At 41.5% G+C, this 27,661-nt stretch overlaps 2 protein-coding genes across 3 annotated transcripts in view; one reads left to right on the forward strand and one right to left on the reverse strand.

The window, feature by feature from the left end:
• GABRA5 (gamma-aminobutyric acid type A receptor subunit alpha5) overlaps positions 1–27,661 on the reverse strand; it is a 56,652-nt gene that overhangs the window by 13,655 nt on the left and 15,336 nt on the right. The window contains exon 6 of the mRNA XM_074908344.1: positions 14,500–14,582. Coding sequence (XP_074764445.1) covers positions 14,500–14,582 — 83 coding nt within the window. The remainder of the gene's footprint in view (positions 1–14,499; positions 14,583–27,661) is intronic.
• The window catches only part of GABRB3 (gamma-aminobutyric acid type A receptor subunit beta3), a 195,200-nt gene that overhangs the window by 5,700 nt on the left and 161,839 nt on the right, over positions 1–27,661 (forward strand). The gene's annotated exons all lie outside the window — the stretch shown is intronic.

A 27,661-nucleotide genomic window follows, 5' to 3' on the forward strand; every position in this document is an offset into this window, starting at 1 on the left:
CTCTGATTGGAAAAAGCCACCCCATGCACCTTGGGTGTGGCACCTGAAGCACTGACCATCTCGTTTCTGGTCATCTAAATAAACCTCCAGGTAGAGGAAGATAAACCTGTGTACTTGTAGCAGGTAGTTGTCTTCCTACTGCAAACTTTCTGCCACATCTTCCAAGAAACCTCAAACTCCAATTATCCCAAACTTGACTACCAAAAGCTCCAGCTCTGCTGCTGATAACCCATGCAGTATAATTAGGCACAGTCATATTGAAAGCTGAAAGTGTGGGAGTAGTCTAGAATAATGTTAATTTGCTATCAGGATAGAGTGGGTGCTAATGGAGAGATGGTATTATTCACTGTTCTACCAAATCGTGTAAAAACACTCTTCCACTTAAACAAAGTTTCCAGTAGGTTGCCTACCAGCCATGCTTGCTGAAGGACTGAAGAGCTTCAGCTCATGCTTTCTAGAGTTATGAGAAAAGTTTTGCTGATGAGGGAGGAAGGCCTTCATCTCCTCTACACAGCACGCAGGGTGGGGACAAGGAGTCTCCCAAAGGTTGACAGAAAAATGTAGCAGACGTTTTAGGTTAGCAAGCTGGGAGAATGCTGCTGGTGTTGCTGTAAAATCAAACTCAAATTTAAAGCCACTGAAAATTAGATGCCTTGGTGTTTATTCTGTGTTACGCAAGTGGGCTGCTTCTGTTTTTATGAATACAAATAATTAATTTGGTGGGTTTTACAATTATTTTGCTAGCTTGCCAAAGAAAGGGGGAAGCCTCGTTAAATTATTCTTTCTCTTTTAAGCTCACTCTTTCAAAAAGAAAAAAAAAAGATAGCAGTTGAGATGAACAGCTAAAATTAAATTACAGAGAGGTATAATGTTATTGAAAGTGAGAAAATGACAACAGACATTTATTTCTAGTGGAAATTTGATAAATGGCTGCAGGCTTATCAACTACCAGAATGATGAAATAAGTAATTTCTTTTCATATCTGTTTATTGATGAGCAGATCCATTTCTCTACATTCTAATGTCCAACAGACACCACACAATATAAAAATGGAAAAGATCTCCCTCACTCTTCTCCCACCCTCTTCCTGCTCTTGTATGTCTGGCAAAGAAAGTATGATAGGGTCTTTCTTACGCCAGTGAACAGAGGGGCAGGGGAGCAACCACAGCCAAAGGGAGGAAATACATTAAGACAAAGTCTGACAAAGTGGAGCAGCCAGTTGGTAAGACCTGGAGGATCCCTGCCATTCCCCTCGACACTGAGGGGTGCCCTGTTTTCCCTGTTTTCATTTGTCAATGAAACAGTGTGAGCAGTGCAGCATCCTCCCATACATTCAAAAAGCAGACCACAAACAGGGAGCCTTCTCCTGCCATTGCTTCCACCACAGGGCAGTGGTGGCATTTGTGGCTACTGACAGACACTCTCTATTCTCACCTTTCTTTCTTCTCCCTATCGGAATAAACTCCACGGAGGGGGAGGAAGTAAAAAAAAAAAAAAAAAAAAAAAAAAAAAGTGTTTGTCTCCATAAGTCAAATAAACCTAAATGTGAATGGCTGAGTCAAAATTTTTAGTCCCAGTCCCATGGGACCCAGATGTATTTCTAGGAATGATTTTTTGAAGCTATGAACCATGAAAAAAATCACCACTGATGTCTGCCAGTAAGTTTTCATAACTGCATGGCAGGGCATAACATAATTTAGGAAAAAGGAATCCCTCTCCAAAAGACCCCCCAAACTCTGAGACAGACCTCACAGGAAGCCATGAAAGCAGCGCCTGCATAATTAAGTGAAGGCAACCTGTGAAACGTGGGATCTGTGTGTATGGGCGCCCACCCTGCATGCTTGAGTTTCATGTTTATCCACAAACCATGGCTGGAACTTTTCCTTCAGAATTATGCTAGTCAGAGGCTGAATTAACTTAAAGAGATACTGTAGAAAGGTGACTTTTAGCTTGTTTTCTATTTTATTCATTACAATTGTGCAATTACATTCTTAGCCTTTATCACCATGATACTTAGTACATGCCACAGGATAATTACACTACCTAATCTTGAGAGTATTGCTAATCCACATCAAAGCCTGTTGATTGTGAAAGATGTACATAAATTGTCAGCTTTTTCAGAAGCTCTAAATACAATCTCAATACACATACAAATATCTATATTTCTATAATATCTATCCATTAAGGTTTTTGACTCACTTAGAGGCTGTTAGCCAACTCAACAGAGATCTAAGCCATCACGTACCAGCTTGAATTCTAAGAGTCAGGCTGGGTTTCTTGTAGTTTGTGCATGAATACTTTTTAACCCATTACAAAGCATCTGTCAGCGGTTGTGCCCATGCAGCTGAGACCAGATTTGAGATCTGCAATTAGAATTTCCCATTAAATTGAGCTGATAAGAATGAATTGATGTACAAATAAGATCACTCTATAGGAAGAACTAGTGTAAAAGCGATCTAGTAAAAATGTAATTTTTAATATAAAAATAACAAGACATAGTACTAAATATGCATGGACTGGGTCTAGGGGGAAATAGATTTTTATAACAGAAGTTATTAAAGTAAAATAGCAATTTAAATACTAAGAGAAATGTATTCACATATTCAGTGATTATGAGCCTGAAATGAAGACTTTGCCATAGTGTGATGGATTCTGCTGTTCTTGGGAGAATTTGAAGGGCATGGAAATTACTTTAGGGACTGAAAACATCAGAATTAAGACCGATCATTTAAACTGGTGTGAGCTTACAGCATATGAGTAAAACCATGCATGATTTTAAATACGTGCCACAGATAAGAAGTGTAGAATGTGTAATTACACACGATTACAAATTCCTATCACACAGAATCACAGAACGGTTGGGGCTGGAGGGCACCTTTCGAGCACACCACTGGCTGCGAAATGGGCAGTAGGAATTTCAGCCTTTGATAACACAGACAGTATTTTATATGTTTTCCCGACACACAGTTTTATTTGATCTTGTTGTCACATTCCGCAGGGAATAGAATAGGATGTTCTGAAAAATGTGCCAGACAGGGCTCAAGAGACTTCATTATAAGCAACACTAATATACTATACAAAAATATAAAGCCCTAAGTTAGATCAAAATTACTCTGTTTCAGAATGTAATTTATAAGTCACCTCAGAAAAAGGTGGGAATAGGAATGTGATAGACTGTCTATGCTTGGAAATGAAATGGAAGCACAGACTGTAGCCACAAGGCGGTGAGACATACAGAACTCAAGATGCCTGTGAAATTTATTTTGAGACACATAGTTTTTTAAAAGTCATTTTCTTTGGCTTTTCAAAGCAAGCAACAGGTGGAAGGTCCTGCTTAATTTTAGAAGTTCCAGTTCATAGGGGAAAACTCTAAACATGACCCAACTTGCAGCTCAAAAATATAAAGCAAAGGAAAAAAATCTCAAACCCTTATGATTCTGCCTGAAAGCAACTTTGTGATTTTGGGGGTGTGATTCATGGTTAGCACAGACAAGGCTGGTGACTGCTTTAGTACAATAATTTGACTATTGGCAAGCTGGTACGCGAAATCACAGTCATACCAATGATTAATGTAACATGAATACTAAGAAACAGTTGTCCTGATAATTCAGTTAGATATAATACCTTCACAGGATGCTACCGGTCCATTTAAGAAGAGCCTTGAGCTAGGAGCTGTGCAGAGTAATACAGAATGTCTCTCAAGGATGATTGTGGAGACAGCATGGCAATTTGGGCAATGCCCCTTAAAGAGGTGGGCATATTTGCCACCACACAGGCAGTATCACTGGTGACACCATTAGCTCTTCCCTGCCCTATCCTGCTCACCCATGTGGCTACAGAGGAGCAATCAGAGTGCTGCATCTATTCCCCCTTGCTGTGCAATCTGACAACATAGGCACCTGGATTAAAAACCAGGTATGGCACATCCAATTCAGTGGTTCATCCTGGGACAGCAGGTTCTCAGGTACCACACAGAAAAAAAAAAAAAAAATCCCAGCAAAGAAAAACTTTTCCCATGGGGCAGCCCAGAGCACCTCAAATGGCAACAGAAATGCAGGTGTAGACAACTAAACTTTGCCACCCATCATTGTGGGATGCCTGCCATGAAATGACTGAAAGGGGTGACTAATTAGGGTCTGCTGTGGAGTAGCATCCAGGTGCTCCAAGGTATCAGGCAGCACCAGGTCATCTTCCCAAATTCCCTGCTCCCATCTGAAAGCTGACGTTAGGGAGCAGGTGATGTCTTCCTTCATTCACCTCTTACCCTTTCTTCCTTTCATTACAGTCAGTATTTATAATACATCTTCTTGCTTTATTTTCAGATTTAGTGGTAGCTGTCTCAATCTAGAAAAAATCTGAGAATTGATTTTACACCACATTCAGTGGTGGCTACACAGTTGCTTTTTATATGGAATGGGTCAAAATGTGGTATTCCAGCCCCAGATGCTTTGTTTTTTTTATATTATGGCCAGTATAAATACCTGCTGCAAGAGGACTAGAGCAACAGAGCTCTAGATTCAAAATATCCTGGGACCTTCCTGACCCTATGTTGGTCTTTGTAGGCCAGGCATATGGTGATTCCAAATCAGTCAGCCAGTCTGAGTGCTGTACTAACATTTAATGAACTTTGAATTTGTAATCACAATATTAGGCAGCTATATTAACTGCTTCATTAGAAAAAACAGCATGGTCATGAGAAAGATGCTAAAGATTTAATTTACTTTTTTGCAAAGCAAACAAAAGTATCCTCCAAAGTGTGACTGACACCATTACTCACTTTGCATAGTACCTTACTCTCTAAGCAGTCCTGATTGCAGTGGTCCACCCATTTTGCCAGTTGCTGCTTAGTATCAGCAAGGCTAATGCAATCCACTCTCAAAGAGCATCACTGAAGGGTTTTTTGATAAATGCTGAGGGAATTTTAGAAAATACTCCATTTGATCGTGTTGTGGAGGCCGCCTTCACAAACATGGTATTTTTGGCCACAACTAACATCACAGAACGAAACCATGACCTCATTGTAATCAACAGACGTTCTTCCCACCCACCTGTGTGGCACCAGGAACTCACCCATCATAGCTAGCCTATCTGCTGAGTTTACCATTCAAAGCATCCTCATTTATAAATCAGTATGACCTGAAACCAGCTAAGAGTGATTGGGACTACTTGCAGAACTAAATATATACCTTTGCTTCTGAAGCCAGTCCCTTAATGAAGACATTTACAAATCTCAGAAGTACTGCTACATTAATAACACTGTGTGAATGTGTAATCAAGAGGTATATAGAGCTAGCAGGCTGAAATATTATTTTTCAAACACTTTAATACTGGTCTGAGATTGCAATCTCAAACTTATTCCCTACACCAGCAGTGCAGTCATCTAAAACTCAGAAACTGGATTATAGACTCCTGCCATGGGACACAGTGCAGCCCCATATTTAAGAGAAGGGGAGAAAACCTCCTGAGGCCATCGGTTCAAACTGCCCAACCTCAGTGATGGATAAAAGGATCCTCTCTGAAGTGAGCTGTTGCTTACCAGAGACACTGCCATTTCACCTGCTGTCTGCCACAGCACTCAGGCCCATGTCTTCTTTTTGGGAACCTGCCCCTTCCAGTCACAAAGACCCAGGCCCAAAGGTGCTCATGGTCTCAACTTCCCTAGGCATAAGTAAAATATCTCCTTATCTACGGCCATCAGCTGACCTATTTTAGTCATCTGCTTTAGGATGAGATTAACCTGAGCCTAAAAATATCTACTCTCCCCTGACTATGAGAGGGTGAGAGCAATCATCTCAGCTGTATATATTTACTCTGCAGAAATATAAATTTAGGAGGGAGGAATCCCAGCTTTGCTGACAGATTTACTGCTGGGATACTTTCAGCAAAATGGCTAGCTCCTACACAGGCTAGCTGTGAGGAGACTTTTGGTGGATATGATAGGGAACACAGAAAAAACAGAATGCCTTTCAGGCTTTCCTTCCTTCTTGTTTCTTCATGGGGGATAACTGAAAACAACTGTTTCCTTTGAAGAAGTTTGCTGAGCTGGGACTGCAGCAGTGCTAGATCACAGCTCGGGCTAACTTGGCTCTCTGTGTAGGGGCATAGGCTAAAGAAGGATGCAGCAATTTAGAGGGAGAACTCCCCGGCCACCAGAGACTGAGGTGTCATGAAAGAGCTGTCAGACTGGAAACTGAAATCCAAGTTTCAGCTTCCTTCCTCTCCAAAAAACCCTAGGCAAGTCATTTTGTCATTAATGTACTGCAGTAGCACTGGGAGGCTCTAATTGAACCTAGGGACCCATAACGACAGAGGCAATAAAAGCAGGTAATGAACCACTCTATCTTTGCTCAGAAGAGGCTGTAATTGCTCTTTGCCTCCTTTATTCCCACCTGCAAAATGCAGGCAGCAAAGACCTACCAACCTCACACCAGCATCATGAGAATGATTTCAGAAATGTTTATAAAATGCTTATGAGCCATGGAAACAGCCCCCTTAGAAAATAACAGCCATTAAAAACCTGGCTTGTAAAGCAGTGGAGCAGTATTTACCCATTTGTCCCATTTACAAATAATATCCCATTTACCAGTGGCTTAAACCCATGATCCATGGCTGGCAATCATAAGCCCTCACTGCTTTTTGGGGCATTACAGGCCCAGCAAAGTCTTTGCAGGTTTGCACCTAAGGGTCATTTGAAAGCTTAAGCACACAGTCTCTGCATGTTGTTTGCTACTGCTGACAACTCAAATTGAATCACTGTTTTCCTGTAATCAGGTAGTTCTGCAGCCTTTAAATTTAGGCTGAAATCTCCAGAATGGGAAATGCACTCTGATGTTTGTACCATCCGCAAAGCACCTGGATCTCCATGCCACTCTGCACAATCATGTCTAGATCTCTTTCAATCGAGAGAAGAAAATCCCACCGCTGAGTACCTGCACACCAACCTCTTCCCCTGTCCAAACTTTTGTTTCCTTGAGCTCAAAAACGTCACTGGTTGAGCTTTTCCCCCCCCAAAAAAGCTGATGTATGTGGGCCGCATCCTGATGAGGAGGTTGCTCCCCAGGCAGGTGTCACACAGGCTTTCAGCGGTGGCCGCTCAAGGGGCTCTCTGCAGCTGCTACAAAAGCTGTTGCCGGTGCCCCTGGGAAACACTCCTTGCTGAGACAAAACAGGGTTTCATTAAGGGTGACCCTGACTGCGCGTCTGCTCCAGGCTGGTAGGGAGCCAAGCCCGCAGCCCCTGCACATCGGCGGAGTTTAGAGCCTGGGGTTAGTGCTGGCTGCGAGATGGATGGGGAACACACCAGCTTTTTAGGATCACGTGGCAAATACGCCATGCAAGCAATTGTTCTTTCTGACCTCCCTTTTTCACTCTGTTATGAACCTGAGGGGGAAAAACTCACTGGCTTCTAAACAGGGAGTGATCAGAACAAAGAAGTAACTCTAGATGGTAGCAAATGCCACATTTTTAATGTATTTTTAAAATTATCTCAGTGCAAACAGTAACCACCTATATGTGGCAAAGCCTTTGAAAAGTTAATTGACAACAGCAACTGCAAACACTTGAAGAGGATAGGAGCACAGTTTCTCCAGCCTTTTCTGGAAAGTCCTGAATGTATGTCATTGCAATGAATGAAGAAAAACTGATCTGGTAATTTTAGGGAGCTTTTAGAAAGGGCCTTTTTCCCTTTTTGTCACTCTAAAAGGTATCACTTCATTGGGAAACCTACCAGATGAATGAGAAGTTAGGGTCGTGTTCATTTGCAAGTTCTGATGCAGGCTGGGGTCCCATAACAAGAGCTGCTGCAGAATCCCGCATCACACAGTCCAGGCCCAGAACCCTACATTTTAATTTCTAAGTAGATTCCTGTTAAGAAAGCTTCTTAGATCTCTGAAATACTTGAATATTACAGTATTTTCTTTTACACACCACGCTTCCTGGATCTCCTGCCCTTTGGGAGCTCCAGGCTGTGTTGGCACCACCCTGGCTGTGGGTCTCAATGCAAGGATGAAGCTGCTGACAGCAGTGACTGCCCGAAATGCACTAAATAATTGATTGATGAGGTGTCTATATTGCTATACATGTATATCTGAAATGAGTACAGGCTATGTTGCACCACTTGTGAGAAGGCTTAAGTATCTATTGATACAACCCACTTCACTCAATGCAGGGGAAACAGCACAGCTCATGCAAGATGCCTGGGGAAATGGTAAAGTTTGCTCTATACTGAAAAGCCCTGCTGACTGTTTTATTAAGATCCTGTGAAAAATGGGACTTCCAGGAGAAATATCTAAAATCGTACCTAGGAGAGATACAAAAGCTCACCACTAACATACTAACACCTAACTAATCTACAGTGGTGACTGTTTCTTCTGAACAAAGTACAATAGAAATACGGATTTCTGAGCTAGCAGTGTAGAGAAAAATGGAGTTCTAAGTTATTCTGACCAGAGTACAATACACTTACCTACATCTGAGATAGTATTGCAGAAAAACAGTAACTTCTAAAATATGATTCATCTCATCCTTAGGCAGGTATCAAAAATAGTTCTAATGAAGCTCACTACAGAAGTACTTACTTCCTTTCAATGGCCATAGAAGGGAGTCTAGACAACTAACTGTGACATATTTGTCTATCCAAAATTGTCACAGATCTATCCTGTCCATTTTCCAAGGCTTTGCTTTCAATGCAAGGCTTTGATATGAGCCAAACCACCGTGCTCATTCTGCAACAGAGCATTTCCACGTCCCAGAACAGGTAAGAGCCACAGCAGATCTGGGGGAGTCTAGTGAAGCCTGTGGCTCTAGTGAATTCCTATGATTTTGTGTGTTTCAGTCAGGAGTCTGTGTATTAAGGACTTCTAAACTAAAAGATTTAGTTTTTTAAACAGTACAGCCCCACGATTAGTCATGTGTCCACAATTTCAAGGAAAATAGAGGCAAATAACAGCAATACCATTAGGTGGTCTCCATTTCCTCCACTCATTCTAAGGGTTGTACAGAAAATTAGTTCAAGCTAGATACCTATGCTTTACTAGCTGAACGTAAGTAAAATTACATCCCTGGTTCAAGCTAGTTGTCTAGACTGCCTGTCTGATGTTGCCACAACCATCTCTTTCAGTGTGTCTGGAGACCTAGCTTCTAAACAGCTAAAAGTTAGGGGAGAATTCCAACCAAAGTGGTGGTTGGTAACTGGGCAGGATGAGGGAGCGGAAAAATTTATCAAATGTTTTAAAAATACTCAGTCATTCAATGTTCATTGCAATGAAGGTGTCTAAGGAAGCAGTGATGAAATTTAGGAAAATATGAGAGAAGACATTACACGAGCAAGCAGCACGCCTCCCTTGACTTCAAGTAAAGCTTCTACACACTGCATAAAGGCCAAACCTATTACTTCTATATTAGCTGGCTTTTGCCTTAAATTGCAAAATCACAACACAGTCGTGAACTTGACCGCTCAGCATTTCACAGAGGACCTCCCTGGCTCTCTCCATGTGCCCTTTTGAAAAGAAGGCACTAACAGTTCCCAGCAGAGTCAACGAGCCATGCTGCTTGTCTCCACTCTCAGGAATGGACTCAGGAGCCTCTTCGGACCAGCTGACAGAGATGAGTGACAGAATAGCTACTCTGCCTCTAGACATAAGACTGCAGTTCTAGCTCCCCCTGAAAACAACCCAGGAAAACCTACCAAAGAGCCATTTCCCCTTTTCAAAGTCTCCTACAATTAGCATTTGTGTTTATTTATTATTCATTTAATTATATTCTTATACAAGACTTTTACTCACAGGTTTTGAGAGGCTGAATGCATTCTTTATCACATTTTACTAAAACAGAATTAAAGTCTTTTTAGAGGGACCCTGTTTTGAAATTCTCCTTTCACACCTGCAGTTCTCCTGCAGCTTTAGGTGCAGGTGCTAATGGAGGGAAGCACAAAATCTAGAAATGCCCTGTACGTGCCTTCACTTCAGTGAAGTGATGTTTCCTTATAATGCCTTCTCAGCATTATAGGGAAACATCACCATCAGGGGAATTTTTTTAATATATTTTTTTAGAGAAATTTCTCATTGGCTGAAGGTGCAAGGATAGTTTGTGAACAGTGAGTGCCTTAATGTTAAGTGTTGCAATAAAATCCTGGGACACTGGTGAAGTTACTGTCTACTCATTACTCTGACTTCACCAGACTTCTTGGAGGAAAATAATTTGAGTATGCCTCCTGCTACAGAAATAGCCAGTGCACTTTCCTTTATCAAAGACCACAGCAGACAACATGACTCAGTTTGAGCTGTTAAAAAGGAATAGGTACATAAACTCTGTTAACTGCTTTTTCAGATGCTACAAATTGTCCCCAGTGCTGTTTTCTCACAAACAGTTGGCAAGCTCTCATTTTGATCAACAGTGATCAACCTTCATCATCGTCATGGCCAACTTAAATTTATCAGGAGTAAACGCCAGGCCTGTTTTTCCTCTGCTCATGAGCTAGGGGATCTCATTATTTACAGAATATTCATTAGACTCTCTACTTACTCTAAAAATAGTAGGGTTTTTTTTGCTGCTGAGTGACTAGTGGGCAGCAGCTTCATGCATTTATCTATTCCGCAATACAAGATCTGATAACTACATGTACTCAGACACTGTGCCTTCAAGAGACAGTTGCCATAAACAGACTCCACCTTACAGTTTATGACATTGCCAAACCACTGGTTAATGTTCACTAATAGCAATTAACTAATTCATCTTCAGGGCAACGCCATGAGCTAGGTAAAACTGATATAATTTAACGCATGAGTAAAATGAGATTTAGGAGTTAAGTCAGCTGCCTGGGCAGAGGCCTTCATGGTCTAGTGCATTAGACATCTGTCTCTCCAACCAAAGAAGTTGAGTCTAATCCTTTTTCTGACATTGATTTGCTGTGTGGCCTTACTGAAAGTCAATTAACTTCTCTGTCTCAGCTGCCCTAGAGATAATGACGCTTACCTACCCGGTGATACATGGGTGTTTGGAAACAGTACTAAATGAAACTTTTAATGTACTCTTAAGGCCTATCGGTGGAAGAGGTGAAACATTAAAGCTTCTTAGCTTTAATATCCTTGTTGTCTTACCTAATTCCTCCTCCCCACATCAGAAATAGCTTGGGGGTAAGGAGGAATTTCTTAGGCTAAGATGCTGTTAGCAAAACTGTGGCTGGCATCAAGAATTTTCATCAGATCCTGTTTGACCAGAAAATTTATTGACAATACAGGTCAACACTAGAATTGCAGCAGGAAGTTTATTTTAAACTTGGCCATGGAAGAAACCAGCATCCTTCCCATGATAGCCTGAACAGACTGCCACAGCCATCCTGAGTGAGCACCCCTGATTCAAAGGGCACAGAGCCTGTTTGCAGACACCCGAGAGCCTGCACTCATGCACCATTCCCAGTTTCCCTGAGATTCCCTAAGTGAGATTTCTGTAGGGAAATGTCTACACATCGCCTTATCTTTAAGAGGAATGCATGTCCGGAGGGGTAGTACCCATATACATGCACCTCCTGGAGCAGACCCACCTGATCTTGCCATCTCTGAGCACTGGGGCATTGTATTTAAGAGTAGGACAACTAAAACCGGCTCTGTTCAGTTCATTAGAAGCCTACCTTGAACTTTTGTCCTCTCGCCAGCATACCTTTTCATGACATACCATACTACATTAAGAAGCATTACTGCTGTAGTTGGTGTTTGAACTGCCTGGCAGGTATCTAGGCTGGTGGTGTGCACATGTAACTTTATATCCATCTTCCTGCATTCGACCTTGCTTTTAATTATTTTTGAAAAATATTCTATTGCTATACATAAAGCTGCCTAGGCCCATACAACCTCCCCACAACTCTGATATAGCAAGAAACCAGTCAAACGGGACATAAGAAGTCAAAATTTACCTTTATTTCTGTGAGCAAGACTAACATTCCTTCTCTTTAATACTGAAGGAAATGTCAGGGCTTTTTCCCTTTTTCTTGCTGAATCGTACCAAGTGCAGTTAACGCTCATGCAGCCAGAAGAATAATAACCTGCTCCTGCCGCAGATGCGGCACCGATCACTTCTTGGCATCCTTTCTGCTGACAATCCACCCGTGCACCAGCTGCTTTGTTTTGCTGCCCTGTTCTCTCCACCCTCTGACCAGTGAGCACCCTCCCAGCTCTACTGATAATGTGTTTAACATTTACTTTGATGCTATTCCTTGAGGTTTTTCAAAATCCTTCTTGGAAAGAAGACCATTAAAAAGAAACCCTTTGGGGAAAGACAGGGAGAAAAGCTAAAGCAGAAAGGGCGTGTTCTTGTATGTAATATACCCCTGTAGGCTTTGTCTTGCTGCAAGCCTGAAGATGACTTAATGCAAATCCATACTGCTGTAAATAGAGAATAAATATTGTATTCTCCTAAAATACATTTGGGCTAATTCAATAAACCCTGACTTATTAGCTGGTACTTGTGAAAACATCTGCATATTAAATTCCAATATATTACTAATTATCAGTACTACAGATATTCCTAAGGCTGAACGATGGTCTATAGCTTCTCCCTATATATTTACTTACTGCAGAGGCTACTGGTGTGGACTAGCACAGGCTAAATGGCTCCATGACTATACACTGTGCAAAAACTTAAAGGTGACTTGTAGTAGCTTACAAAATATACTCTAGGATTGTACCAAGAATCACGAATTAAACCCGTATTCAGCCCTCGCATGTCTAAAATACAACTGTCCGGTGTTGATTTTTCCCAGGGTTAAAATTACCTGTGTGCTAATAGGTGATTAATATGTAACACAATTGGCATAAGCAGAACATATAATTGCATTCAGACAGATTGCTGGGTATTCTTCAATGCTATTGAACACTGTACTGCACTTGCATGTTTGGGTTTTGGTGGGGTTTTTTTGTTTTCTTATATGGAGGCTTAGAACCTGTACCTTAGTGCACCTGATCTACTAATGCACTGAAGCATCCATTTAACTTTGAGCTTCAGATCTCTGTTGCATGAGTCTTTTTGTTAAAATACGTATCTTTTAGTTTTATATCACATATTTTGCAAGATTTCATAAAACTACCCAACATCCCAGTTCTATAGTCTGCACTAGAGACCAACAGGTGTGACGTCAACTTTATCTATCAATACAACAAAGAATATGTAATACCAGAAAGGACACCTTATTTTTCTTTTTCATCTTAATTCTTTCCAATACCTTTTGTTTAACCCTATATACAAATCATGACAGTTTCCTCTAGAGATGTTTGCCCATTTTTAAGTTTGGAATGAAATGGATGGTTTGCATGTAATTTTTTAAGTTGAATGTAAAGGTGTACGGACCTTCAGAATTATATTGGCTTTGCTGTAAATGAATGGTGCTGAAGTAAATGGAGACACTTGAACCTGCAGTGACCTTGTAAAATACTGGTGGCTATTCAGATGAAAATGGCTCTATCTGGATTGGAAGAGGGAAGGGAAATCAGTTCATCTTAAATTTGGTAATTTGGTAATTGTTACTATAAGCAGTGGTTTTACCTCTTAGTATGATCACAAGAAAACAATGCATAGCCAGTATTAAACCAGGGCAGATACAGACGATAAAGGCAAAGCTTAATCTTGCTAGGATTAGTGACTCTAAATTGATATGACTGAAAAAACATTGAAAAATGCTGAAGTTAGGCAGCTTCAGGGACTAGCAAAATGCCTTGCCTGGTAATTTTCAAAAGTCTTTAGAGACGGTGATTGCACCTGGAACCTCTGATTTGATTACCGAAATAAAAAATGTCTACTCTAGTAGTCTCATCTGTACTTATAATTAAGAGCTTTGCATTTAAATATAACCATCTGATCCCCTGAGGTTATTTTTAAAGGTAGCTTCTGGCAAGACAGCAGTGTGGTGGATTAGAGACTTGGAATTGAGGAAAAATCATCATTCAGCATACAGTTTAGAATAATGTGAGCATATATACAAATACATGTGTGTACATCATGTAACAAGATACAGGACTGGATTTATTAAAGCCAAATGGAAAGCTATTTCCTCTTTTAATATTCTACATCTCTTTTAATAAATGTGATGTAGATACTGCACTGCAGTCTGATTCACATAAATACCACAACAGCACATCAATCTGATCTGTCCAATGAAAGCTGGTTTTCTACAAATGTAAAACCAAGTTATCAACTTCGCTGTCTGCATCTACCTCCTTCTAACAGTGGCTGCTACACTTGACGTGGATATTTAAGACGTATCACCCATCAGCTCACCATTTATCACAGAACATGCAAGCATGAGCTGAAAAGCAGCAGTGACAGATAAAGGACACTCATGGAAAACAAGCAGCAGGGTAGCAGCATGGGTGGCAGATTGGGGGTGCTAATGAGCAGTGTTAAAAGGGGAGTCGGGGGTGTGTGTGTGAACAATCCATACAAGACATGCCTGAATGTGAAAAGCCAGATAACAATGGATTTTTCCAGTTCTTATTTCTGAAGAGAACTTACAGCTTCCAAATTTTAATGGGCAAGCATGTGCATCCATGGGGAAATCTTCAAGCTGCATGGGACATTCAGCAGAGATGGTCAATCTGTGGGGGAGTAAAAAGAAAATACATCATTTTTGGTTTTGGTTCCTTCCCTTTAGGCCTCTCACCACACATGAGTGCTGACACAAGTAAGCTTTTCCTGAAGGCTCCTCACTCCTGCTGAAATCACAGGAACCCCCTGTAGAACTGAATGTGAGATAAGCCAGGTGGACTACTGTGTGTGTGTGGTATAGGCCTTATCAAGTAATGCTGAGACACATGAAAAGATTTTATTTATTTAAGATGTTCCAGTAAGATCATTCTTTCTTATCAGTACATGAAGGAACTGCTGTGCTGGAGCTTCTGCCATGCACCTTACACTTACCTGCTTTCTGTACATACTGCAACTAGACTAGGAATTTGACTCCTGAGTATGGCACTGTTACAGACATAAAGAAGCACTGACTTTATATATAGAAGTAACTAATACATAAATATTTATAAAAGTATATAAATATTTATAACTATATATAAGGTCAATGACATATATATATATTTCTTTATATAGCACTACAGTTAGTTTCTGTGGAAATCGCATGGTATTAGGACAGTCCATTTCAGTTCAACATACTGTGAATTACTTAGGCACCTTATCAGGAAGAAAAAACAGGGCCAATTTCCCTAGTGTCTTGACTGGGGAAGCAATTCTATCCTGGACTGCCCTGCCACTATGTGGAAATTCTTGAACTACAGTGAACATAAGGGTAGGGAAAGAAAAATTTTTATGAAAAAACAGACATATCACATGGATGTTCTGTATGATTGACAAATCAAGCTGAACACAAAGAAGTCTGATGTAAATTTCTGAGCAGTGCAATATCAATTATATTGATACCAAATATATCAAGAGAGCCAAAGCTTACTTTTCTAGGTGCACACAGCACAATGTGAATCTGGTTTGATTATGCCATTTTGATATTTGCCTAACACAGATTGTTTGCTCAGGATAGTGAGGATGCAAATCCCATTTTACATTATGAATACCCTTATGGCTTTCTCATTTTATGCTGCTATTGTGCCTCAGAGGCAACAGACCAGACACCCAAAGCCTCACAGACTGCACGATGCTGGAGTGATGCAGGGCTCTGATGGAGGTTCGTTACCAAACTGCTGCCTGGGGGGCAAAAGTCTGCAAAGAAAACCACAACACCCTATTATCACAATGCAAAAGTACCCTTTTCTACCACAACAGCTGCACGTAGCCATACTCCCCAGCCATATATACTCACTGCTTTATATGAGCACACCAAAGTGAGTATTCTTGCTACAAGAACTATCCAAAGGGATCGTAAAGTGTAACAATCTGTCCATGTACAGATGGCACAACGTTCAGCCAGTCCAATTCAATACAACACAATGATGCGTTGCCAGGGCACTCCAGCTATATGGACAATAAATTAGGGGAAACAGTTCCACTTGCTGCCAAAGCAGAGAAATTCTGCAGCTTTACCAATATCTGGAAATGGCAAAATAAGCACAGAGAAATGCAATAGTATTGTTGGCTGGAGATCATACCATGAGGACGAGCTGGGAAATGGAGGGAAAAAGGCAAACTGCAAACAGTAAGAGAAAATGTAAAGATGATAGACCATATAAAGGAAAAGAAAAAAACTTCCAGTTCAGAACAGAGATAACGTATCATCTGGTAAGAACAGACAGGGAGTCTACAATATTGAAAATAAATTACTAAGGTCTGAGATACCTGCCCTTAGGAAAAACTCTTCTTGGACTTTATTTTTGTAAAAAGAATTGTAAAATCACTAAAATACGGAGTTGTCTGCAGTGGAGACTGCCCTTGGGCATCAAAGTCAGTAAAACCAGTCACTGAGAGCACTACGTGGATGAATTGAACAAGCTGGTTCTAGTGGCGACCTGCCTAAAACTTGCAACCTTTTCATAAAAATCACTCTGATGGGTACCTGAAAGCAAGGCTGCTATCCCTCCAATGCATTATTATATTTTCTGTACTAAGTATTGAAAATTTAATTTTCTTGATAAATTCAGAGACCTTGCTCCGAGTGCCACAAGAAAGCTGGTGTGTTTTACTGCAATCCATCACCTGTCTCTTTGTCTACCGACAGTTCAAGTATGTTGTTTCAAAGGCTGCAGCTTGACAACATTTTAATTCACATACTTGTCATCTGCAGACAACAAAGGAGGGGATCCGTATATCCATCTTACCAAGACAGCAGCTGTGGAATCAGAAAGTGAAGGAAGATGCAAATTATGAATAAGACCTTCTGTTTCATCTGATTGTTCTATGAATTGTATCCTGCTGCCTGTATCTCTGGCAATAATCTTTGTGTGTAATGAGGAAGGCTGTAGACATTCCTCAGCTGTAAATGTGGAAGAGAAGATGAGGTGCACAGAGACTGTGACCTAGTGGAATTTCATTAAGTCCCTCCAGAAATTATTTTTGCCTGTCTTAAATGAAAGGGTAGCACATAAGGCTGGGAGGACAGAAGTCACAAAGACACTGGTGGTGCCCCTTTGAACTTCTCATCCAGCAAAAGGCAGCATATCCCTTAGAAGGAAGATGCATGGTGCAGTCTTCTGGGTCTAGCCCAGGGGTAGGGAGAACCAAGCTTCACAGCTGCAAATGTGCTTGGGTACAGCCTTTCCTTTCATTAACATAAACTCTTTGGATGAAGAACTTCCTTTTACTTGTTTTCAATGATATCTGCATGCTTCTTTTCCTGTGCCTCTATCCTAGAGCCACTCTTAGTCTGGCCATCGTGAACAAACTAGCTATACCTATTTGTTACATGCTATTCTTCAAAAGTATGTAGTTGAGCCTCCTAGGTAATTTTAAAATGCTCAGTGAACACTCTCCTAGCTACTTCTTACAAAGTCTGCATTACTCAAGGCTTGTGAAGCATCTTGTAATGGGCAACGCAACAGAAAACTTGACTGTGGGTTCTGATACACTGCATAAATGTCACCACCCTCAATTCTGCTGAGCGCTCTGTGCCCAACAGGAGCTGTTTTTCATTACTGTGTGAGGACCTGAAAAACAGTCACTAAATTGACTCCTGGTTCAAAGAGACTGGATTTTCTACCACATACAGAAAAAAAAAAAGGCAGCACAGCAGCCATCTAGTACACTCTGGGGCCTGGAAGCATGGGTCACTGCGTACAGATTTGTTCCTAGATGCAGAGTACAAACTATTTATTCAGATCATAGATCCAGGAGTCACAAAAAAGTTGGTATCTGGGTCTGCTCCTTCAAATATCACCTGGTATAATATTTGCACACTTTGGCTTTTAACATTGTCTTAAAGCTTAGGTACCCTTTGCATACCCTAGTTTACACAGCTGATTATACCAAAATTACTCCCAATTTGCATTTATCGAAAGAAGAGAAAGGCAGCCTTGGCATGCATATATGAAACAGCCTTTGCCTAATCCTTTTAATATGATCACTCCAGAACGATCTTGCTGTGCTCACCGCAGCACAGTTATCTGAGCTAGAGACAGTCTCCAAACCAGGATTTTTTCTCTTCACAGCACAAGCAGCGCTCAAACTACAGTTCTTTCCAACAGAAGCACTTAAAAGCTTCCCTCCTCCATCATCATTCTGTCTTAATAAAAGCCCTATGGGATTAGTTTCACTCAAACAGACTTTTTGACAAGATTATAAGTGGCTGTTAAAGGTCCTTCACAGGACAAAACTCTGATTTTATTGAAGTTAATGGTAAAATTCTCCCTGCCTTCAATGGGGCGAATATTCACCCAAAAGATGTAAAAATACCTGGTTACAGCTGCTGATTTATTATTAACAGAAAATTTTCACTTTCGTAATGCTCCAAATACTTACACTGCTATCCAAACGTTAATCAACCAACAAAACACTACAGCATACCTTAGAACTATCTGGAAAAAAAAGTTAGGTATACAAGCTATTTCACTTATCATCCATAATTGTACATGACATTTTCATCAAAGCTTCATTATGTATAGCCTTTACCTTAAGAACATAAAATGATTACTGATATTCTACTCCAACAAAATATAGACACATAAGCAAATACCTAGCTAAGAAAAGCACAACAATTCAAGCAGCAAACCTTCTTCACTCCAGAAGAGTCACCTTCAACCATTTCCACTGGAGAATTAAGTAAGATGATGCTTTCAGGAGGCTGTTGCTTTTTAACAGGGAGGAGAAGGAATTATTAAAGTCAAGGATGTAGTGAGGAAACAAATGCAGATGTTTGGGAGCCAGATATCTGCATCAAGTGTGCTTCAAGAAGAGCACAAGGCACTCTGTCCCCAAGAGCCTGGTTTAGGCACTGCAGGGACCTCCCCACTGTTCCCATGACATCCCTCAATGCAAGGAGCATCTGCTTCTGTTTATGGGAAAAGATAGGGGAGACTGAGCAAAGCTATCACGTCTCTGCTACCCTGCAAGTGCTGAAAACACTTTCTGGAGTATTATCTGCAGCTGCCAGGCAGGAGGTGAGGGCAGTCACCTGCCCAGGGCACCAACAGCCAGCCACAGAAACTTGCTTTTTCTTATCAGCTACTAGCTTTAGTATGCAAACAAATTAAACCAGAGAGCTTTAGAAGAAGAGAGGAACAGAAAGGCAGAGTCACCAGTGGCTTTTGGAGAAGTTAGGTCAAGATAAATGTTGAATAAGAGTTACTGATGAAGGGGACACAAGGAAAGTTTTGTTAGCTTTGAGGTATTGTGCCCAGACAGATGCAATGTTCTTCTGCCTGCTTGCCCTAATCCCCAAACCAGCTCCACCTTCTCAGTTGCTTATTTCTGTGCACTGCCCTTGCCCCTGATTAAAGGGACCATTTTAATGCTGTGCTTTGGCCCTACCTGTGCTGGTAACCTGTGCTTGCTGCAGGGCTCAGGCCAGAATGGGTGCAGAAGAGCCAAAGCACCCTTCCCAGCACGAGGCCAGCCATCACCATTTTCCTTAAAAAAGGCAAGATGTTTGATTGAAACTCATCTTGAACCTATCTCAACATCTCCCCAACATGCCAAAAAAGAATTAAGTGGATCCAGCCTTACCCAAACCATACCCCATCCCAAGGGACTGGCTGCCTCCCTGCAAAGGGAGACATCAGGGTCAGGTCAGGCCTTTCTCAGGAGCCAGCTCCAGGAGGAGCCTTCCTGGGTACCTGCTCCGACAGGACCTCAGCAGAACAATTTGAGCCCTTGTGTCACCTCCAGTGTGCATTCTCGCACACTCATGTGGCTAAGAGAAAAATGGAGAGCTGCTAGCTTGGGTTGGTTTTTTTCAAACTGTGAACACATTGTTACATTTGTGATCATTTAGCCTCCTCTCAGGACACAACTCCTTACCCGGTCTCCCACTGTGATGTCTTGGGAACACTTCTATAACCAAACTGTTATTCCTTTCAAAGGGTTTTAAAGCAAGGTTTGTTTCAGGCCCCAGAACAGTAAGTGTGTAGTCCAGGGAACTGATGTCTCCTTGTGTTCTTTAAGAAAATGTAACATGTGCCTATAAAAGCATATATATATATATATACACACACACACACACATATATATAAAGACCTGTCTTGGTTCTGAAGCACTGCCCATAGAGTCCTAACAAACCCTGTTGATGGTGGTGATAGTGTGGTTACCTAACATGGCACAGAAGTGTTAGGATGTGAATACACAATGAGCCATGCTATTGACAGCTGTAAGAGTCACCCTGAAACCCACCCCTGGCTGGGTGACTGCTGCCTGACTCAGGGGGAGAGAAGTGATTATTCTTGGTAACTCAAACACTGCCTTGCTTGTGAGTCTCCATGACAAGCAAGGATGGATAAGAGGCCAAAATACAGACTAAGAACCTTGTTCTGCACCTCTATATGGGATGTGGAAGCAGCTCACCACTGCGTCTTATTTATAATGCCAGTTGTACACTCATTTCCTTGGAATCCACCATACCAAGTGAACACAGAACAGAAATTAAAGCTAGGAGGTGGAGTGAGGTGGTCTGCAGAAATTTCTATTTTAGTCCATTTTTCCTTCATAACCAGTCTGCCAAGTATACTGTCCTTTCCCAACCTTCCTATGATGCCGAGATGTGTTATCTTTATATGACACTGAAATGTGCTTTGAAAATGCAACAGGGAAGGGACTATGGAAGACTAAGAGCTCCAGCTACTGACGTTTTTGTGAGCTGTAAATACATAATTCAGATGCATGGCATACTTGACAGCAAAAATCTCATTTTAAGCAAACCAAATCCTTAGCATAGCTTAATGCTAAAGTGAGAAAACAAGACTTTAATTGCCTACATTAACTGCGCAGAAGACTAGGTTATCCTGAGATGATCTGGGGTGGACAGGACTGATCTCAAGAGCTGTGCCACTGTATGCATGCCCTCCCTGCATGTGGAGTACCTTGGCATACCCAGAGCACACTCTTAGACAGGGGCAAGAGGGATGTTCATCTCCTAGACACAGGAAGAACATAGAAAGGCAGTGAAATAACCAATAGGACATTTAAATTATCTGATCTTTGATAGGTATTTGGGGGGTTATAGAAAGAATCACATTTCCAGCTCCTGGTAAAAGTTTATAAAAGAAGTAATACCTTTCATTCTGTGGTATTTTTCTAATGGATGGAGCACTGAGTTTATGCTTATCCATCCTAGCCATGCAAAGTGTCTGACGATGTCCATAAGCAAGGTAAAATTTGCTGGAGGAAGCTCTGTTTTTTATCGACTAACTGGTGCAGTAAAAAATTCAAGCTTTTTGGCAGTCAACTCCTTTAGGTTTTCTGCTGACAAACCTTACTTTCCTAAAGAAACTTTAGACCAATATGGCTATGCAGCTATGAATGCTATAGCACAGTGTCACACCAATCTAGATAGTTTCAGTTAAAAACCTCTCCAAGCTTTCTCTCCTTGCCAGTCCCTTACCCATGATGAACTCTCCTTGACACTCTATGAGGAAGGCCTTCAAATCTCTCCCCTGCAGTACCTTCTATTTTTACTGAATTCTTGAATTAAAACCCAAAAATCTAGCTAGTACTATCAATGCTGAGAAGTTGATGCAGTTGTTGATGCAGGTAAAGTGGGAAACAATATCTCAACCAGCCCACATTTCATTATGCCATGCCATGCATTTCCGCGAGTCTGAAAATGCTACACGTTTTCACTGTGATCTCCTTATCAGCATAGTCCTTTGGTGGCATGTTCAACTAACTCCAGTAAGTACAACTGTTCTTAAAGTGCTGTGTAAGACTGAACTATGAGCTTCTTTTTGGCTCTCGAGAGAGGCCAGTCCCAGCTACTGGCAGAACCAGCCAGTGACAGCAATGCCCAGTGCCACCTGACAACCTATATATTTGTATGGACAGGCACAAAACTGCATGCAGTATTTTCTACAGGTAAAAATGAGTTGGATTTAGAAAGTAATAAGGGGCAGGGTGGCCAGATGGGCAGTACCAGCCCATTTGGGCTCGCTCACATCCAGACTGGGATACACAAACATGGGAAGGTAGGCAGGAGGGATTATGACCTGGCAACCCTAAATACAGAACTGAATTCCTTGGTTATTTTCCACAGTTCAGATGAACAATCTACAGCTCCAAAACATCTCACCACAGTTTCCTTCCAGCCACTCACACTTAACACCAGCCTCTTCTTATTCACCTCACATTTCTCTGTTCACCTCCCACGTCACCTCTCATCAGGATCTCCTGCCTTTTGTGTAACTTCAGTGCCCCTCCACGCCTCTGTGTGAAGGGGGCACAAATCAAGCAACTTGATGACATGCTCTTTCAGAAGGAAATATGCATGTGTCTATTTGTATGTACCCCTACCAGGACATGGAGGATCTTGTTTAGTCATCCAAGCAGATGTAATTATCTGGGGGTTTTTGCCTTGCTTTTGAAATGCTACATGCTCCTGATCAAGAGCCATGAAGTGCCAGGTAAAGGGGCAGGCTGTGGGTGCTTGTTGCTTCAGAGAAAGAGCCCTCTGATCCCTCGTACCATAAAGAGTCATTAAACAGGACTAACTTACCACCTGTTTGATATTTATACCACCACCAGTACTAGCATCTGCTACAGTGTAAGCACCTGTTTGCTATAGTGCAACCTGAGGGACAGAAGGGCTGAATCTCCTAGTGACACTTGACTGTGCCCATGCTAAACCATGTTCAACAAAGTACTTAGTTCCTTCTTTCCACCCAGATCTCCCCAGGATGAAGGTGCAGTTATGCAGCTGGGTGGGAGCTCCCTGCTCCTATCAAGATCTGTAGGGTACTATTTCCCTCAGGGCATGCACTCCTCTGCCCTTGCATTCCAACGGAGGCAGCAGAGCTGTGCCTACACTTCAGTGACAGGTCAGGTCGGTAACACCTTCAGAAGAGACAGAAAAGCAAAAGTAGGTAGAATGGGTGAGGTACATTTTCTACCACTTGACTGAGCAAACACAGAGATAGTGGTTTGAGTTTAATCGCTGTTGGAATTAATGTGATAATCAATGTTTTTAAGATGCACAGTTAATGGCAAAACCATTGCAGGTATTTATTATTTTGACTAAGGAGGTTTTGCTAATTTCCCTTATCTTTTAGCTGAATCTGAAAGTGAATGCAAAGGAAAGTCCAGTCTTGCTTGCAGGAATTCTTCCTAGGTTTTTATACTAGATATAGTGCATATAATAGACACGACCATTTTAGCTAGAGCCTGGTGAAAAAGGTTCGCTTCATCATTTATAGCAACCAGATAGAAATAACAGCTTGGAATCTTTTGAGTGATATAAACATGACTGTAAGATATAAATTTGTGTGTGTCATTTCAGGAAATTTTACTTTAACAGTAGAAACCAGGATAGGTCAGGCTGAACATCAGTGTAAGATGAGCTAACATAGTAAGATCTCTTAGAAAGTAACTGAGGTCTCCAAAGACAATGTCTTAAGACTTCTGAAGAAAAAAGTAGACAACAGACTAGAAACAGGCACTGCCAGTGGACTACTCATTAAATGACAAGCCACGTGCATTTTTTCATCTGCACCATCACACCAAGATGCTTTCTGTAGAAAGGCTGAAGAATCCAAGTAGAAAGGAATGGAATGCGACACTGAAGACTATTCCTACCCATGCCCACTACACAACTTTTCTAAGCTCTATATATTGGTATTTTGATTTGATGAAGCCTTCAGAGAAGGGCAAATTATCAAGAACTTCCTACAGGGTAGCTGTAGTATAACACGATCCGTGAATAATTTCTCACCCCACCATAATATGTTTATCTGATCAGACATTTCTGAAGCATCTTAGACCAGGCCCTTCCTGTTTTCTTTTCGGAAGTAGCTTGGAGCTGCTCTCCAGTCTCCTTAAGCTCTTTATTCTTCACACACATGCTTTTACTTTCTGACTAGTTCAGATATCTGTGCCCCAACCTTCAGTACCTTCTAGTTATTCCTGCGACCATCATCAGTAACAAGTATCCTGCTCTCCAGAACCCTTCTACTCCCATTTCTTGCAAAGCTCTGTCTTACCTAAGCCCTCAAATGCATCTTCCTGACCCTCCACTCTTGACTCAGCCACATGTACCTGGCACCCACCAGCAGCTAGTGGGCCTCTGGCATCCCTCACTAGACACCCCCTTCCTCACCAGTGTTCTATGGACTCTTCCCTTCATCTAAACACATAAAGTCAGGATTTCAGTTTATTGGGGTTTCTTTAGCTCCTCCTAAAGTGCACTATATTCCCTCCTACATCCACCTAGACAGAAGTAGAGGACTGAACCCAATTTAAGTGCACTCATCTGTGCTACACTTGCACAACCTTGGGCTTTACGTTGCACGGAGAGGAAACTGCAAGTCCTCCACAACATAACTACATGACCAGCTGCTGGCCAGAACATCCCACAGCTTCAGGCAGCTGGCACACTACCCATATCCAGGCTTACCTGAGTATGGGGCTGGGAAACAGCAGTGGAAGTAAATAGGATGGGACTTATGTGACTAAACACAGACACCAACAGTAACAGCAGTTACCCTATGCTCCTTTATCTGCCACTTTGAAAATACAGGAACCCCCTGAAGTGTGAGTGGAGGGAAATAACCATCTTTCATATTACAGTAGACATCTGAAACAATGCAGAAACCTAACTCCTTAAGAAAGTCTCTCCCCTGCACTGGGAGGAATTGTGAACCAAGAGGCTCAGCTGCAGCCATCAATGTTACAGATGAGTAAAATTAGCTGAGGTGAACCCCACCCATCCTGCCTGGTGCACTCCAGTATTTTAGATTACTCATTGACAGTCTGATGTTTCAGAACAAAAGTAAATGTACTTCAGGGGACGGTATTTCCAATTAGACAGATGAAGATTTTAATTTCAATCTAAGTGAAATGACTAGGGAGTTCCCTGTAATGTTATCCTCCCCTGGTAATAAAAAAAGATAGTGTAGCTATAACAATTATTCAGCATCTACCAGGTACTTCCAAGGTCCCCAACTGCAGAAGCTGGGACCCGACTGCAGATACAGGTAAAGACAAAGTCATCAACACAGCTGTGCTTTCCTGGAGGTCCTTGGGGAGTGCCTATCTGGGCACTGCTTCCCTCCAGTTTCTGTTCAGTCACCCTGTCGCCTCCTTGTACACCCGCAACATCAGGTTGACCCTCCTGGTTCATCCTTATAAAGCAGAGGGGAACACAAGGGAATCTGGCAGAAATTGTGCCAGCTAACTCCAAGGGAAAATTTGGTCTGCCTCTGTGCTCAGCACAGACCTGAAACTAAAGTTGGACCTTTTGTAACCCCTCAAAGTCCAGGCAAGCATCTTCCTCATCCAAGGATGGGTTGGTTCTGGTTTGGGTTTTGTCTTTTAATCAATTCTGCCCTTGCTGTGCAAGTTCCCGTCTCTGTGATGGAGATCTCTGTGGGGTGCTACCCACTTTCAGTATCAGCAGAATAGGCTATTGTCATGCACTCTACATAGGGACTATATTTGGGCAGGTCATAATTGCCCATTTTGAATGTGTTACATCACAGTCTCCTCTGATACCTTTCTCTCTCTGTGGGTAACTCCAGCCATGGATTTTTCAAAACAACAAATCTTAGTTCCTTGAAGGACAACTTTTGAGACATGGGGCAATGTGCAATCAAAGCAGAGAGATGGGAACCAATAGGCGTGGTGTTAAAACAAGAATACTGCTGCTATCCTCAGGGAAGGGCCCTTCACTTCATATATCCCTATTTTCTCTCACTCTGTCAAAATCTGAATTGATGAAAAGCAGCTGAGAGTCCTTGCCATCACAGCAGTTTTTCATCACTCTGCAAGATTCAGACCAATGTGATTTTTTTTTTTTTTCCCCAGCTTCAGGCAGTTTGAAGCTTGAATAGGAAAGAAAGGCAGCAACTCTAACATGAGGAAAGGAAATGTGTATTTGTATGGCTCGATAGCTCCTAATTAGTTTTGTAATATTTATACAATGCCCAAAAGCATCGGCAAATCCCTTTCTGTAAATATAAATGGATACATAAATGAACTCTTCTCTTTGAAATAAGAACATATTCAAATTGAACAGAAATGTTCCCATCTAGACAGTTGGCTGATTGAAAACTAAGGGTTCATTTTAAAGTGTAGATTTGTTGGTCGCTTCTTGATCAGGGCTACGCAAGCAAACCTGCATCTGGGAGAGGCCTGCATCTGGCAAAGTCAGTACTTGAGAACCCACACATTTCTCATAGGATAACTGTTATAGAATCATAGAATGGATTGGGTTGGAAAAGACCTTAAAGACCATCTACTTCCAACCCCCTTGCCATGGGCAGGGACACCTTCCACTAGACCAGGCTGCTCAAAGCCCCGTCCAACCTGGCCTGGAACACTGCCAGGGAGGGGGCAGCCACAGCTGCTCTGGGAAACCTGTGCCAGTGCCTCACCACCCTCACAGTAAAGAATTTCTTCCTTATATCTAATATAAATCTACCCTCTTTCAGTTTAAAGCATTACACCTTGCCCCGATTTTCCATTAAAAAAACCCCAAGCAAACAAAACCTGCCTTTCCCAATGAAAGTCCTAAAAGCAGCACCGTATCTTCCAGTCAACTGGTTTTATAATCAATAGCTCTACAACATAAAATGGTCAGCTTGCTAATCAAGTGCTTCATAGAAGAGCCGACTTTGTGCAAGCCGACATGCATCCAGGACGTGTACACTTGCACATACAATTTTAGTGCTCACTGCTAATGTAAGAAACAGTATTTTCAGCCTAGATAAGCCTGTGTATTTGCTACAGAGCAGCAAGCAGTGCGGTTATGCTGCCATCAAGTGGGTAGTCATCCTACACATGGCTGCATTTTAAATATCTTCCAGGAGTGGTAAAGATAACTGTATTTCCAGGCTGTACTAAAATTTTTGGAGTTTCTTAACACCATACCTACACATGTCTGCAGTCTCCAGCTGATAAACTATGCATTTGCAGAATAATGGGACATATTTAACTGTAAGCACTCTCAGGATCTCTGCCAACCTTCAGTTGCCATAATAACATGGAAAAAATATGGTTGTACAATGTTCAGATATATGACCATGTCATATTTAAAATTCCAAATTATATCAGATGCCTGTCAGTCCTAATGGTAGCAAAAGGGGTTTGAGTTCCTTTCAAAATGACAAGTGAGAGTGGGTTTCTAAGGAGCCTAGCCCTTGCGATGACACAGAAAGATTTTTCAGTATCTAAAAGCTGATAGACAAACATAAAAAAAATGCCTATGAGCTGCTGACGAAAAGCTATTTATGGTCCAAAAGTTTAGCTCTAGGGAGCATGCTCTACCTCACAGAGTTTCTAGCTTCTTCACAGTTTTTTTTCTGGCGTTCTACAGTGAAGTTTTTCAAAGCTTCTGTCTTTATAGCCAATTCCCACTGAGTGAAAAAATGCAGCTCACTGAGACATGTTGGTTCTCCTCTTTGCCTGAAAAGGTTGCTTAAATTACTATCCCCATTCCTCAGAATAGTTTCATGGAATAAATTAATTTTATGCTTTTTACATTTATTTCTCAGATAAGATAAACTAAATATCTTTTAAGTTTTTAACGGGAAAGAACCAAATTTTTTCCTCCATTCACAAAGCTATTTTCTATACAGATTAGTGAAAC

Source organism: Athene noctua, chromosome 1 (assembly GCF_965140245.1).
Source record: "Athene noctua chromosome 1, bAthNoc1.hap1.1, whole genome shotgun sequence".
Lineage (NCBI taxonomy): Eukaryota > Metazoa > Chordata > Aves > Strigiformes > Strigidae > Athene > Athene noctua.